At 43.7% G+C, this 16,166-nt stretch overlaps 3 protein-coding genes across 3 annotated transcripts; all 3 read right to left on the bottom strand.

The window, feature by feature from the left end:
• Positions 1–942: 942 nt before the first annotated feature.
• LOC113156610 (retinol-binding protein 3-like) lies at positions 943–3,739 on the bottom strand. Its single transcript, XM_026351844.1, is given in 2 exon segments — positions 943–3,399; positions 3,401–3,739. Coding segments are annotated over 2 exon segments (2,796 nt in total).
• A 1,493-nt stretch (positions 3,740–5,232) lies between these two features.
• On the bottom strand, positions 5,233–7,608 carry gdf2 (growth differentiation factor 2). The gene is made up of 2 exons (XM_026351672.1): positions 7,206–7,608; positions 5,233–6,574 (listed from the first exon to the last, which is right to left on the bottom strand). The coding sequence occupies exons 1-2, from the start codon at positions 7,558–7,560 to the stop codon at positions 5,655–5,657; spliced, it is 1,275 nt and encodes a 424-aa protein (XP_026207457.1). The 5' UTR covers positions 7,561–7,608; the 3' UTR covers positions 5,233–5,654.
• A 1,258-nt stretch (positions 7,609–8,866) lies between these two features.
• Positions 8,867–15,284, bottom strand: gdf10b (growth differentiation factor 10b). Its single transcript, XM_026351843.1, has 4 exons — positions 15,130–15,284; positions 12,346–12,827; positions 10,150–11,057; positions 8,867–10,043 (listed from the first exon to the last, which is right to left on the bottom strand). Exons 1-4 carry the CDS (start codon positions 15,282–15,284, stop codon positions 9,852–9,854), a joined length of 1,737 nt encoding a protein of 578 aa, XP_026207628.1. The 3' UTR covers positions 8,867–9,851.
• Between the last annotated feature and the right edge of the window lie 882 nt (positions 15,285–16,166).

The following is a 16,166-nucleotide window of genomic DNA, read 5'->3' as shown; positions in this document are numbered from 1 at the left end:
TATCTATCTATCTATCTATCTATCTATCTATCTATCTATCTATCTATCTATCTATCTATCTGTGATGTGTTGCCTGCTCAGTTATTTCTTCATGAAATAAGCAATATTCCTGTTAACTTGTAGAAAAGAAATCAAAATCAAATAAATCTGAACCACTGGATTTTTTTTATTGATTCATAAAGGGTATACAGTAAACTGTAGCACTTTGGTTCAGTTGGTGGCTGAAGTGGTATGACAGTGAACAGAAAGATTTGGTTTAGGTTTGTTTGGTACTTGCTCCCTCTGCTGGTTAGGTTTTATAGTTGAGGAAGAGAAAATACTGAGACATTACAGTGGACAGAAAAACTCAATTTCACAAAAAACGAACAAAACAAAAGAACAAAAGGCAACTTTTCATAATTTGTAGCTACTGTAATGTTACATGGTTAATAGATGATATTTACTGCCTTGATACCAGGTTACACAGCTCTCGTGTAAAGAGAGATACTGTTCATTCAATCCATACACACTCTTTCACTACAAGTCTCTCTGAATGAAGGCATCAGGTAAACTCTTTAAATGTGAAATTAACTTTTTCAACTGGGGGGTCTAGGATTTGTGGGAATGTTTTATAGTTAGTATTTCTCAAGACAAGTAGGCCTCAGAAATACTACATAGACTATGTCCCTGTAAACCTCTAAACCACTGTGTACAGTATAATGAGTGAAACTCTAAAGTTAAATTGTAGGAAAATCTCCCCTAGGTCATATTAATGCCTCTATATAAATGAATAAATAGAAATTTCACAACAGGTTTTGACATCTAGGTGACATTAACGTTGCTGTGGTCAGAGGACATGACATTAAGGCTACAAATGCCACACATAAAGCTTGGATTTGACCAAGAAAAGGTTGCTAAACACAAATTAAACAAACAAATCAAATGATAATGGAATATGATCAACTATTTTTCTTGCTTTCTTTCCTTCAGCCTTGCTGCTCTGATTTTCTGTGCAATAGGAAGAGCTTCATTAGCCTGGACAATGACATGAGGCTCGACCCCTGAGACGTTCCACATTTTCCCAGTGATAGCACTAAAAACAACCTGGTTAGGGATGGAAGCATAGAGGACACTGTCCTTGATCCGATACGTGCCACTTGACAGAGAACCCCCGATTGTTGGCTCTCCAACGATTGTGGCTCGATTTAGGTCCTTCATAGTGTGGGCAAACACCTCAGCTGCTGATCCTGTCAAATGACTGGTGAGGATGAAGATGTCCTTGGAGGACCCAAACCTTTGACCCTTGACCAGAGGCAATGTCATGACGTCTGTTTTGGTGTTTGTGGTGCGGTCGAAGACAGTATAAAGATACTGCAGAGGTTCAGCATCAAAGAAATAGCTGCACAGAATGGGAATTGCTGTTGGATACCCACCAGTGTTGTACCTCATGTCAATTATGAGGGCATCTGTGTTCACTATCTTGCTCCACACTAATTTTATCAGCTGGGGTGCGATGGCTTTTACAACCTCTATGTCTGCCATCATGTCAAACCTTAGATAGCCAACATTATCTGGCAGAAGCTCAATTTTAAACAAAGCATCGATTATGTATTCAGCTTCTTCTGCTGTAGGGATCTTTGGGATATCATGAAGTGACTCAGGCTCAACATCACAGTTGAAGACATGAAGGCGGTGATCACTTGAAATCTCTTGGAGGTCTGCTGTCAGCTGAGATGCCAGAGATTCATAGTCAACCACTGATCGGTACAATCCTTTGGCCCATTTGCTAAACAGCAGGTTGCTGACCTTCAAGGCAACCTCATGGACTGCATAGTGTTTTTCTAGCAGTTCTCCAGTCAGCTTTATGAGGGACCTGAGCCCTTGGTGAAAATCTGCAATCTCACGAACATGCTCCACAGCTTCGTCGGCTAGCACAATAGCATCAGGGACAACACCACCCCCAAGCCAGTATTCACCATTGTTGTCTATAAAGTTTATAAAAGGGACAGTGATAACAATATCTGTCCCATTTATCTGAAATGTCTTTGAGTGCATCAGGGTTCCAGATGTAATTTCCCCAACGACTGTGCCACGATGTAAGGACTGTATCAGGTAAGCAAACTCTTCACCAGTGCTTGCTGTGCAGAAGCTGGTCAGCACGTAAACCCCTCGTTGGGAGCCATAGCTCGGGCCTGTAATTTGGGGCAGTGAGTCATGTTCTGTTGTCGTGTTCTGAATTCGGTCATATATTGTGAAAAAGTGATGCTTCTGGGTAATGTCATGTAGGTAAGTTAGTATAAGAGCGAGGGAAGCAGAGGACCCACCACTGTTATAGCGTAGGTCAATGATCAGGTTGTTGGTGTCTTTGAGGGGCTCCCACACTTTTTTAGCCACAAGCTCTTCTACTTTAGCCACTGCAGATCCACTGTTGACTTTGACAAACGTGTCAAAGCGGAGATAGCCAATGTTATCTGGCAGAATTTCCACATTGAATGTTCTATCAATTAGTCCCCTCAATAGGTCCATGTCTTCTGGCACATTGTAAAGTTCCGAGTCTTCCTCTACAGTGGCAGTGTCGTCTTGAATGTATTTGATGATTAGGCGTGGATCTTCTGCCACAATCTGGACGTCCTGGTTGAGTCGGACTGCCAGGTCCTCCTCGGACACGACAGAGAATAAGTCTGTGAGTTGCAGATGCTGAAGAAGAACTGGAACTCTGTCAGTGAAAGCATAGAGCTCGCTGATTATGGCAGAGACACTCTGCACAACTTTTGGAATGGTGCTTCTTACAGCCAGTAAGGACTTAGCTGTTGCGACAGCTTCTTTGGCAGTGACACTAACTGTTGGAGAGACGCCACTCACTTCCCAGGACTGGCCTGTTATTGGACTGACTGATCTTGCCACAGGAACTGTTATGTAGAACTCTGACTGACCAATCCTGAACTTTTGGACTTTGACTGAGCCACCAGCAGACCTCTCTCCAACTATGATGGCCCTCTTCAAGTTTTTAAGTGCGTATGCCACTGCCTCTGCAGCCCCCATGGTACTTTTACTGATCAAAATAATCACGTCTTTCTTATTTCCATACCTTGTCCCTTTGAGTGATGGCATCGTCCACAGCTCCTTGGTTGTATTTGAGGGTCTGTCGTATATAGTACCAATATGAATGAGGGACCCAGGTTTTGAGAAATAGGAGATGATAAAGGGCACTCCAGACAGTTCTCCAGTTGTGCTGTACCTCAGGTCAAAAATCAGTGAGGATGTGTGGGCAACTTTGTCCCAAATGTCCTTTAGTAGACAGCCAACCTTTGCTTCTGTCTCCTCTCCAATGATCCGATCTATCCGTACATAGCCAGTGTTGTTTTCCAGGGTATCCATTTTGACAGAGTTCCTCACTAGCCGTATGAGCTGTTCTAAAGGGGAGGGAAGGCAGCGTCGGTGGCATCACTGGGATGAAATTGGGCTCGTATGACACAGTCAACCGTGGATCGTTCAGTACCCCTTGTACTCCAACTGTGAGCACATCTGCCAGGGTCTTCTTATCTGAAATCTCCAGGATTTCTCCACTGTTGATGGCTTGTCGGATGGCCTCCTGCATCCCAACCAGGTTCTCAGGGAAGCAGTAGTTTTCCAGCAGAATCTTTGCCATTTCTAACATCAGGGCATGCTGAAATGATGTGTTGGCAGAGAGGGTGCATAGCAGAAGCATCAGCAGCAGTGGTGGTGCTTTTTGCTCCATTGTCCTGTCAGAGACTGTCATGTGTTAAGAGATGGTGGTTTTGTAGGATGGAACATGAATTTTATTTTGGGAAAACACCGTCAATGTAAGAGGCTTTTGTCCTGAATAAATCTTTAATCGCATTATCTGTGATGCTTTAGCCAGCAGACAATAGCTAGCACAATAAACATTTGGAAATGGGAGGTGCAGGTTGTTAGCTTTGCTTATTTACCAGATTCATCATGTGTATAATATACCACATGGTCAAGAGACAGGCAAGAAGTATACAGAATATGTAATATATATTGTAGAATGGTTGAAGGTTGATACCAAATTCTGACCAGAAAGTCTTTTTCTACCATCCTCTGACTCCCTTTGCCTCGTCTGTTATGAAAGCTTATTGTGGTGTATGTTGGTAGCTTTAAAGGTCATGTCTGGGTGGACACGCTGCAAAGCCTCCTTAAAATAGGATCAGAAAAGGGTAGGGAGCGCACAGGGACTCTGTTCAAGGCATTAAATGTTCATTGAAACAAGTTTGTATCTTGGTTGAATACTGAATTGTTTGCTTTACTTGACTAATTCTTTGTGTATATTTTCAGTGGATAGTGTAAAAACCATATGAACTCTATGATTAACATATACCTGCAAGTGCCAAGTTGTCAAACTTAATTTTCTGAAAGGTTAGACATGTATATTGACCTTAAACCTGACATCATCTTCCATCAAATGCTAACGGGTACTCAGCCAATATTGATGTTTGAACTTTTAATTTTTAATGCATTACATAATACAGTCCCCTCTGGATGGACATATACGTCTAAGTCCCTCTGTGATTTTGCCATTCAGGTTCTCACTCTGACAAGCATTTGTGAGTTCAAATATAAAAAGAGCTGCACTGATTCACAAGTTTCTTACATTTGAACATAAAATGTAAAAGTTGTATATGTATGTAAATTAACACAATATGTTGTTGCATCAGTTGGACACAGACTACTGCACAATATTGCATCTACACACACATGTACAGTAAATGTACATGATGTTTGCGTATTGTATAGAGCAACACTTGAGGCCAAATATTGTTTGACACTTGGTTCAGTTTGAAACTGAAAGTAAATGAATCATATCAGTGCAAATGCAAATAGACTCCGGAAAGGTATTTGACTTCTGGCAAAGAATCCAGACTCATCTCTCACTCAGATAATGCAGGCTTCCAATCTATAGTCACAAGTCAGAGCAAAAGAAACTGGACAGAAAAACACATTAGCCATGGCAACAATACAGTATTATTTAAATGTATTGTAGGATTAAAATCATAACTTAAAATCATGTCATATATATAACTTATTTAATCTTTTTTATTTTACAAATTCCCATTACCAGTTAATCTCTTTCTGCATAAGTTTTCTTCTTTGTTGTTTTTTTAAACAATCTTTCAATTAGCATAATTACTATAATATTTATTACATAACACACTGGTAATACTAGTTTAATGGGCAAAAATATGCTGAAATTACAGTTGGTCAAGTTTTATGTACAGCAAATACAACCAGTATTTACCATGCATGATAATAACATCTAACATCATTTTGACCTAGTGGTGCTGACATGCTAAAAAAGATCATTTTAGCAAAAGATCAATTGCAGCAAGTATGGACAGTGGAAAACACAAGAGGTATGAATAACCTGTTGGTGGCTCTCTCGAGACTATATGTAAATGTCAGAGTTTTTGTTGGCAACATAGACTGCAAATTAATACATCTTAAAAGGCTCCAATACTCAAATACATATACAGTCCAGTACGTTTAATTTTCTGAATTACATGATCTACATTTAGCATTTTCATAGCATTGATGTGACATATGCTGTAAGATATTTGACAAAGAAAGTTTCATATGCATCCAATGCTTCCTCTTGGTCCTCATCCATGGCCTCCATGGACTAACGGACTCTCCAGCTACCTACAGCCACACTCTGCCACCTTCATCTCCTCATACAGGTATCTTATAGTGAGGCGTCCATTCTCCTGATACATGACTGTGATGGGGTCAAGCTTAATGGGGACACAGCACGCCATGTTGGCCTTCTTAGGGTCCCTAATGTTGATCAATGTCTGGATGAGAGCGTGCTTGGATGGTGTGGATTCTTCTGTCAGTGGGTGGTAACAAAAGCCTCGGCATTCAAAGGCGTCGTATTCTGGAGGAGCCACAATCCAGCTGTCCCAGCCGATGTCTTTAAAGTTGACCTTGAGCGATGTCCGCCGGCAGTATTCCCTCTCAGCCTTCCTTTTCTTCCTCCATGGATGCTGAGCTTCCAGGATCTCGTTTGGGAGCGGCTCGTCTCTATTCCAGTCAGCGCCCAAGTGTGAGAAGCTTTCTTCTTCATGGACAATCATCTCTTTTAGTTCCTTCTTTGTCTCCCTCCTTCTGCTGCCGAGATCATCTGAGAAGACGATTAAAGCTGCCGAAGTGTTGTCTCCGACAGACACGCTCATATTTGAGCAGCCTGTTCCTTCCTTCCCACTGTCAGTACTTCCACAATCCTTCCCATCCACCACTACATCAAAAACAGTAGCTTCATGGTCGGACTTGAGCCACCTCTGAACAGCTGAGCTCACATCAAACGTCTCCCACACGCCCTGGGAACCTGTCACGTCTTTGCCAACCAGAAGTTGGCTTGTGGAAATCAAGTCATTGTAATCCACATCGTAGACTTTGACTGTGGCCTTAAAACTGTGGGAGGTGACCCTTGACCTGGCATCCGGGAAGAAAAACAGATGTAGTTCAGCAGTGGTGATCTTCTCGTGATCAGGGATGCTGATGTTGAACTGCAGTCTGTACTTTGACTTTGTGCCATTTTTCACAGAGAGAGTGACACCTATCAGAGAGAAAGAGGTCAGGTTATCTATTTATAACAGCAGCTGAGGGGTCTGACGTGGAGAAAGTCTGATTTTTAAGACTGGCAAAAAAAGTATGTGAAGCTTACCTGAAAGATCCACATTATTATATTATTTTAGTCACATCATATTTGTTAATACTCTTTGTTAATACTCTTGACTTAGATAAAGATCAGATCACATTTTATTTTAACAGTGTTTTTTTTAATTAGAGTTTTAATGAAGAAAGTCTTTGAGATGATAAAAATGAAATAAAGAAAAAGATGACCGTGTGAGGGATGAGGGCTCACATACTGAAAACATTGTAAACCACTGCTTTAGAGCTTTATGTAATATGAAGTCCAACAAGTAGGAAAGAAAATGGTTCATTCTGAGCCTGTTTTTCTTCAGCGGTCATGAGGGAAAAACCTCTATTATGTCAAACACGGATGACATCTTGCAACTTTAAAAGAGCTTTGGCAGGCAGACATCAAAACTGTGTACACAGAGAATGTAACAGTGGAAAATCCCTCAGGTTAAAAGAGTTATCTTTATTACCCAGGCACGTCTCCCTCCCATCAGTCAGGAAAGGACTGTACTTCTCTAATGTGAAGTTAAAGCTTGTTCATGTACCTTGGACAGTGAAGCTTCGTATGACGTCAGACTGAGGACTTGCCGAGCTGTCCGAGGCGTACTTGTTGTAAAGCTCCATCATGAACTGAGGAGGGTAGATCCTGCTGTGTTGCTGCGGGACATCGGACAGGTTGAGTTTCCTCAGGAAGCCCTCCTTCATCATTGTTAGGAGGTTCTCCATCCTGGAGTCTATGTCTTCCTCGTCCAGAAAGTTCTCCTCTGACAGGCGAGAGTAGAGTCGCTCAGGATCCTCGCTCTGGACGTCATTGTTGAGAGGTTTGCACGTGCAGGAGCCAATTGAAACCAGCAGACTCAAATACACCTGGAACATGAACACTCTGTTTAGATCCTGCATTTCCAAATGAGATCGTTTCTAAGCCACCGAGCTGGCACAAACTTAACCTTCTTTGCCGTGACAAAGTTTGAAAGTGGAGGTCCCTGATGCAAGGACCACCGTCCTGATGTCCGCTCCCATGCTCCCAGAGTAAACACGGAGGCTTGTGTCAACCAAAATAGTAGCTTGTCTGCGCTTATCACTGTCATTGATGTTGGCCTAATGAAGACACTGTAAACACTCGACGGCGATAATGAGCGAGACACTGGAAACTGCGAGGTTACTGACAAGGCAGACATTTCCATAAAATGTCTTTTCCCAGCTTGAGGGTTCAAGAAGCAAACAAGACGCTGCTGCTACACTATTTAAAGTGTGATTGTTATATCGCTAAACCAGTACATTACTAACATATAGAGGAAACAGTTAGTAATATGGCAGATTTGACTAATCAGTGCCCACAGTGTCCATGTTGTACTGTATATTGTCTCAGACACATGAGACCTTGAAGCTGATGCCGCTTGCAGACCATTTCATTGATCTGTCTGTTCTCTGCTGGTGAAGAGGGGAATCATTCAGGGAAATCAGATACCAGCAAACATGCTGGAGAGTGACTTCCTTTGCGGCTGCCTCCATCGTTTTCAATGCTACAACTCCTGCACTTGAGGATTCGTCTTAATTCCAGGAAACCAGACGCAAACTGTTAGGAACAGCTCAGCGCTGCTACGGTTAAGAGTGAGAGTCCTGCAACTCTGGGAGGAGAATAGAGCTCATTTTTCCACCAACATGATGAAAATAGCTTTCAGCAGGACTGCCTTTAAGTTCTATATGGATGATGGTATAGGAGGAATCTACCCTTCACTCTTGCGAGGGTTTGAGCCCAAACCACAAGCCAACGTGTCTGGGGACGTTGGCCTGTGTCCGGCCTATCTTGGAATTTCTGTCTTTTAACTCATGCAGTCACTCGCTACTTGGTTCATGCAGGGTTTCACACACACAGACACAGTCGATTCACTTTTCACAAAGCCATCTGACCCATTTGTTGATATGAAAATACTTTACCTCTACAGAGAGACAGAGATTGTCATGGACACATTTGACCATTTGTCCAAAAGCTGTTATTTAATGCCAAGATCGTACATGATGATACATCGACAAACAAAGATATCAGCAGCACTTTAAATAAAATAGATGTACTCTAATATAATCAATGCTATGTAACGCGTATTTGTAGTTTTGATATGTAACAGGTTATGGTAAATGTACACATAGTCTAAACTTTATACACATTTTTATATAAAACCTAACAAAGCCAACAAGTAAATCTGACTGTATATACAATTCTGTTTATTTCCATACCAAGCATACAGTACATCTATGTTTGTTAATGCAGACTACTTATTTACTGATGCCTTACAGGATGGATACATACACATCACATTTTTTGTAACAGTGGAAATATACTGCCTAATTCTGTGTATATTACAAGCTGTACATGTTTGGATATGCAGTGTTTATATATTAAAGGGAAATAGTGATTAGCCACAGGAAGTACTTGAACTCTTTAATTTAAGTCAGTTTTGCTAAATGCACAGTAGGTGGCAGCAATGTGCTATTTGAATTGTCTGTGCTGACGCCTTCCTTACTAAAACTCTCAGTGGACGCCCAAAAAAAATCATTATATACAAGATATAAACAAAAGGTTATTGAAATATAGTTTAAAATTGATATTACCGCTCATGCATGAATAACATTTCCCTGCTAATATGACAACAAAATGTCCCTCACAGAAGTACCATTTAGTTTTGATCAGTAACTACAGTATTTACAGGATAAGGATGAATTAATTAGGGAGGGTGTGAATGTGCCACGTGCCGTGCGGCATCTGCGTCCAAACAGACGCCGCCTTCCCAACGGGTCTGTGAATGGATATGCAGCTTATCAGTTTGTCTGAAAGACAGGAGAAAGCAGCAAATCCCCTGTAAAGCAGGAGCTTGGTAGTGTTACAGCTATGTGAGGCCAGTCAATACACAGACAGCACACCGCTGAGGGATAAGGCTTGAAATAAAGAGATCTGAGCCAGGTGAAGAGTAAGACATCTCTGGAATGTCATACGATAGGCAGAAAAGAGTTGACAGAGATCGTCCAAGAAGTCAGAGAAGGGTTCTGATACGGAGAAGTGAGAACTTCAGCCACTGCTGGTCGAGTTTATTCTCAGCTGTACTCGTCGTGTCTGCGCTCTTCCATCTGAAAACATGCCTTTGTGCTGTATTTCGAGTCTTCAGTACTGACTGCAGGGCCGGGCGGCTGCGTCCCTATCGACAGGCGCAGGTATCCACAGACATGCCGGGGTAAACCTTTAGCACCATATTCCTGTTGGGATCGAGGAAGAGAACGCTGAGGGGGCTCATCTTTTCGGGAACGCAGCACGGCTCGGGGACGCCGGGGACGATCCCCACAGCTCTGACGATGCTCTGGATGGTGGCGTGATTGGAAGGCCGCACCACCTGAGGAAAGCAGCGGAAAAGGGGAAAGAGATGATTAATAAAACACAACATCTGTAAGAAAGGATTTTTAAACCATTAAATACAGCCTGGAATATGAGGTTCTCACTTTAGGAATGGGGAATCCACACGTGCCAGCGCAGTAGTAGGCATCAAACGACTTTGGCGCCAGAACCCACTCGCTCCAGCCGATGTCAGCAAAGTCCACCCTGAGGTACCTCCTGGAGCAGACCCTTGGCTCGCTCCACTGTCTCCTCCTGGCCTTCTTCATTGTCCTCTCATCGAAGCTCAGCACCTGGGGCTTGCCCAGGCCCTCGCTGCTCTCCTGGCCCTGCTTCCTCCCTGACTTGACCACTGCTTTGGCTTTTGCTGGGAAATACGTGTTCTGCCACAGTTCATGAGTCTTCAAGGTGCTGAACTCGACCTCCGGGATGTCATTAGTTTTGATCTGGAGATGCAGCTCCCTCCGGATCCTTGAGGCTGAGGCCGAGGAGGATGTGTCGTCCCCTATAGGAAAGGGCCCATACCGCTGAAGAGACATAGCCACGCTATTAGGCTCATCTATAGCTCGATCATCCGCGTATATCAGTATGTACGGCAGGTTGGCTGAAGAGAGCTGCTCCCATCCGTGTGAGCTCCTCTGCTGCACCCCTGCTGGCCCGAACCCCATATCAAACTCCACCATAAACACAAGCTCTTTCACATCTCTGGCGTGCTTCACCACCTCCGTCACATGCCTTGTTTGCCAAGAGCCTTTCTTGAAAGGAGCCAGAGTTATGTTCCCCAGCGGCGCAGCAAAAGCTGAGTTTGGGGATGATCCATGGAAGAGGAGCTGCGGAGAAGGAGGCGGGGGGTTCTGGAAGCTGCCTGACGGGTGGCGGGGCCTTCTAAAACGCCACGCTCGCTGGTGATGGCGAGGACGCTTGTAAAGAAAGTGAAAGGAGGCCAAAAGGATGACCTCCGAATCCTGGATGGAGGACAAGTTGAACTGAAACACTTCTTTGTCGTGCACAACTCCTGAGGAATTGGAAAAGAAAATAGTAGAAAAAAAATGAGAAAGGCGACAAGTGAAAGTCTTCAAGACAGTAAAACGGATCTAGTATCTTTTCTATTGGCTTTAAAAAAAAGGTTCACAAGCCGTGATACGCTCACTGGTTCAATCCCAGATGTTTTGTGAAACAGATGCTGAAGCCCTGAGGGAGCAGCTCTCTCACAAACGAACAGAAAGACAACTGAAGCGATCATGTTGCTGCCTCGAACCTTTCCCCTTCCCTTCTTCTTCCTCCTCTATCATTTCATTGCATTCTGCTGTGTTTGACTGACATGAATAACAGCATCCTGTGTGTATCTTTCTCACAGCGTCTCTCAACACATCTGACTGACATGAGCATCAGCGTGGAAAATATTAAGAGCAGCAGCAGCAGCAGCGGCGGCGGTCAAGTGCTTGTCTCACGCATGAGAATAAAAACCTCATCCTAGATTGCTCTGTACTCATGAAGTTGAACTTTGTCTCCCACACTTCCACCATAGCCTGAAAGACAAACATTGGATCGGTCTAGTGGGTCTAACGCAGACATATGGAAGTGCTTATAGGAGAAAGAGTTCCTCTGAGGCTTTTTTGCTTTGCAGCCGGTGCCTGGGTGCGATAATAGGCCCTTGTCTTACACCCAGGCTGTTACAGCTACTGGGGAACTCAGCCCATCTCAGTCAATCTGAACGCTGACCGAGCACGGAGGTGAGGACGTTTTAGCCCGAAGGAGAGCGAGAGCTGCTGTGTGGCTGAAGGAGCACCTGTGCTTAGTGTGTGTTTAGGATGATGAAATAATTCAGAGCAGATCTTTTTTCAAGGTGTTAGTTTTGTGCACATTTAAGTTAAGTGAATATGTCAGATATATTTCATATAAGGATAAGTTGAATAGAATTGTTTTAAGCTATATTGAGGATGTATTTTTACATGGAAAATGCTTTAATTCTGATTGGTTTATTACAAATCTATATTTTTAAACTTCTCTTCTACATAAAACTACTTTTTAAAATGCTTTTTAGTGCTTGTGTTTTGTTCAGTATCATTTTAGATATGTTTAAAAAACAAAATGGCATTTTATCATTATAAGAAAGCTGAACTATAAATATTTTAACTAATCTATTTATCAAAAAGCCAAATTAACATTCGTGATGACGCTTATTAAACTATGTGCCGACATTTGAAACATTAAAAAGAGCCTTTTACCTAAACCTGAGAAGAATCAGCATTAAGTCATATTTCACTGATATAAGGAAGTCATAAAGCCGTGTGGCCACTCACTCGGGACAGCTTTAAAGCTCCTCACAGTGTTTCCATCTCTCTGGTTCTGCGGCTCCTTGCTGTACTTCTCGTAAACTTTGAACATGTTGAAGGAGACCATGTCCCGGTTCGCGCTTTCGTGCGTAAAGACGCGCTCGCCTCCAGCCGGTGACACATCGGCACCCTGACGCACAGTTTCACCCAGATCAGCGGATATGGTTTTACTCCAGCTGGACTCCAGAAGCAGAAATAAATGCAGAATGTGGAAAACCCGGTTCATCACGGCTGGTGGCCTAGAAAGTAGTCCAGCTGAAAAGAAAAGCTGCAGGAACTTTGAAACTGTGTTTTGCGAGAAAAAAAAAAATGAAATGAAAAAAAAAAAAAAAGAAAAAAAAGAAATAATAGCTTCCTTTCTAGTTTGCTTTGGCTGATGCCCACGCCGACCAGGTCCAGGTAATCCGTGTGAGACCCGCACTCCACGGTTCACGGTCCCACAGCTGCTGCTACAATGGGAGTAGACCGGGGAAGGACGCGTACATGAGGCGCTGCAGCTGAATGACAGATGATGACGCCTCGGAGCGCACAGCCAACAGGAGGCATGCTCTGTTTTAAATGAACTGAAGCATCAGCATCAAAGTTTCAAAGCAGCAGAGCTTCCTCCAAAACTGTAACAACCTTTTTCCTGTAAATGTATTTACAATATGAAAGTTCAATTCACCTCCATCACTGAGAGACAGAGTGAAGAGACTCAAGAAGTCATCAAGGTCAGACACAGAGATGTAAGGGGATTTAAAGCTGCAAGTTTAACAACAAAATAGCTAGAAATAGCACAAATTATTCAGATTTGCAGTCATTTAAAGTTTAATTTAAAGCCAAAGTTTCACATGAGGTGCTGAACGTTAAGCACGTTTGTGTTGTTTGCTCGTTTGCTGCTATACACATTTAAAAAATAAATATAAATTCATTTAAAACATGCTAGTCTCTTTCTATTTATATCTGTCATCTTTAAATGAAATACAATAAAATAAAGGAAGGTCATCACTAACAGCCATGTTAATTTTGCAGTGTGTGGACACTTTCCTTAGGACAGCTGACAGCTCGTCAAGCTGAGTGACAGGCATGACAAGCGGGCTGGACGAATGGGCCGAGGGAGCTAACAAGTCCTGCCTCAAGGTGAAACGCTATCACCATCGTGTGGTTTGACAGCTTCATTTAGAGAGATCTAAGCAGCCCACAGCAGAAGAAGGAACCCCCCACGGACGTCTTCCTGGGGGTCATCTCTGCTTTCTGTGTGTCTGAAGCAGCATAATGGTTTCCCTGTCGCTGAAGAGCCACCACGGGTCAGGCAGCTTTTAAAATACCTCCCGCCGGTCCTGGAAGGGGATCACAACGGTTCCTTTGACACCACCGTGTCCTACATGGGGGAGATAAAAGACTGTCAAGACCGGGGGTCCCCCCTTCAGATACGTAGGTGTGTTTAAAGGTTGTGCTGCTTCAGGGAAAGAGGCAGATAGCATCTGTCATCATCCAGGGAGTAATCAAATGCTGTTATCACTCAGCGTGGGGCTGTCCGATTGGTTTTAATGGGGTTGATTTGCCTTTGATGGGGGTTTCAAGCTTGTTTTCAGTTCAGATCACAAAATGCTCATATGACAAACATTTTATTAAAACAGGTGGATGAAAACCTTAAAGTAGTAGCAGTAGTAGTGACTTGAAAATCAACTCAATCACTTTCCACTGCTTTTAAATTACACATTCTTACCTCCGCCCCACACTGCAGTCATTGTTCTCCCCCCTTCTGACTCAACATCGCTGGCTCTAGAGAGAGAGAGAGAGGGCCCTTGCTCATTTCTTCAGAGGAACATGAGCCATTGATGTTTTGACATTTATTGCTATCAGACTCCATCGTGCCACCAATGACTTGTGGAAATACATCAACCAAAATGCCCCCAGCTCCATATCGGCTCACGTGGCGAAGCAGCTGTAGCCACTGAGCCAGAACTGCTCCAGCGCGGCGATTAGCTGCCACTTCAAAGGTAATTTAAACCCTTCTGAGTATTGGTCGCACCCACTGCAAACTTCATAAGACCCCTTTCCTGCCATATGAGCATTTTAGGAAATGTCAGACCAGGACTTTAAAAAGACTCGGGTCATAATGTGTTGAATAGAAAACTGAATATACATTTTGAATGATCATCAAGTCACCTCATTAATGTAGGTTTGCTGCCAGAGATCAAACGAGCATGTCCCGGCTCGGTGTCCCACACACGTCACCCTGGTTACCGACGTAGCCGCTAAACAAAGTAGAAAGTTGAGTGAGCTGGTCATTATTAAGTGCACTAATATCAAAATGAGCCTCAGGCTTTATTTCCCGTAAAGACTTTCACTTGTGCAAAGGAATAAAACAGCTCATCGTCTTTTGTGTTCGGTGAGTTTAGAAAAAGGTCAAACGGCTTGGGAAATAAAATCTTTGGTACAGCACGTTCTGTTATTTATCAGTTTGTTCATTTAGTAAGACAAAACGGTGGGAGCAGTGTGAGTGAACAGCTGAGAACCACCCCCGTTACTGTACTAGGAGCCAGATAGAGAAGTGCCACACCAAGAAGCAGGGCAGGATTCACCAGACTCCTTTAAACTTTTTCATCTTATATGACATCATCATGGATGAGTCACCTCCCCACCACCTCCTCCTCCACCTCCTCCTCCTTCTTCTTCTTCTTCACCTTCTCATGGTGAAATTGAAGCACAGCCCCCCCCCCCCCTCTTCACCCCCTTACAATATGCTCTCATTCACAGAATATTTGCCTGGGGTGCTCATCAGGACAGGGAGGAGGACAGACGAGCCCACCATGTTTCTTTTGGCCCAAGACCCCACCCTTCATCCTCCCCCTCTCCTCCTCCTCCTCTTCCTCCTTTTGACTTGTTTTCATACTGCTGGCTGGAGCTGAATGACCATTCATGCTCGCTGCTGTTGGATATGGATGTTTGTGTTTGTGTGTGTGTGTGTGAGAGAGAGAGAGAGCGTCTGAAGGCCATGACATCCCCTCGTCTGATGTCTGCCAAGCCACCCAGACACACACACACACACACACCCTCACATACACCCACCATGCTCCGCTCCAGTCTGGGTTCTGTGCCATACCTCCCTCACAGAGAGCTGCAGTCATTGCCACTTCAGCTCCCGTCAACATCACTCAAGCAAGAATGACAAGTCCACACAAACACACACCCCTCTGGCTCTCGCCGGGAGATATCCGGGTTGTCTCATCTCATGCATTCGCGTTGCGAGTAGCTGCAGCAGTGCCAGCTGCCCGTGAAGGAGGAATGTGTCTGCTGGAGAAACTTGTGCATGACAAATTTATGACTGCAAATCGCTGCAATTTGCCAGAATTTGTGGTGAAAAAGCAACAAGAGGCATGAGATGTGAATTAAACCAGCATTTACTCATTCAGGCAGCACCTGGGAAGCATGCTGACCGCAGAGTCGGCGGTGCAGTGTGTGTCACAGCCAGACAGGGAGCGTGTATATGTGCTGAGGTGACTGAGTGCCAGTGAAACAGATTGTGGTGCGTCTGAATGTCGAACTGTAGTGCGATTGCATTTACCAGCACACACACACACACACAGTGGAGCCCACACAGCACACAGCTCCCAAGATCACAGTCCAGCTCCCGTTGTGTTGTGGGCAACACTTCCTGAATGTTCAGACAGGAAAATGTCAGTGTTTCCCAGGCTTTTATGAATGTGCTTAATAAATGCACAGAGACAAGAGAGAGAGAGACAGAAACAACAGAGAGAAGCAGACGGCTTCAAACGTGTCTCCACCAACAGGACTGAGGAGTA

This window comes from Anabas testudineus, chromosome 19 (assembly GCF_900324465.2).
Source record: "Anabas testudineus chromosome 19, fAnaTes1.2, whole genome shotgun sequence".
NCBI lineage: Eukaryota > Metazoa > Chordata > Actinopteri > Anabantiformes > Anabantidae > Anabas > Anabas testudineus.
The sequence above is the reverse complement of the archived record's forward strand: the minus strand, read 5'-3'. Positions and strand labels throughout refer to the sequence as shown.

Bases quoted from the DNA above. Each gene is read 5' to 3' on its own strand.
- gdf10b (XM_026351843.1), bottom strand. From the start codon at position 15,284: ATGAATGGTCATTCAGCTCCAGCCAGCAGTATGAAAACAAGTCAAAAG. The intron at 12,828-15,129 runs GCAAATATTCTG...CTCCCATTGTAG, and splicing joins TGTCCTGATGAGCACCCCAG to CAGCAGCTGTGGGACCGTGA. The intron at 10,044-10,149 runs GTGAGAACCTCA...TGCTTTCCTCAG, and splicing joins GTGGATTCCCCATTCCTAAA to GTGGTGCGGCCTTCCAATCA.
- gdf2 (XM_026351672.1), bottom strand. From the start codon at position 7,560: ATGCAGGATCTAAACAGAGTGTTCATGTTCCAGGTGTATTTGAGTCTG. The intron at 6,575-7,205 runs GTACATGAACAA...TCTCTCTGATAG, and splicing joins ACGAAGCTTCACTGTCCAAG to GTGTCACTCTCTCTGTGAAA.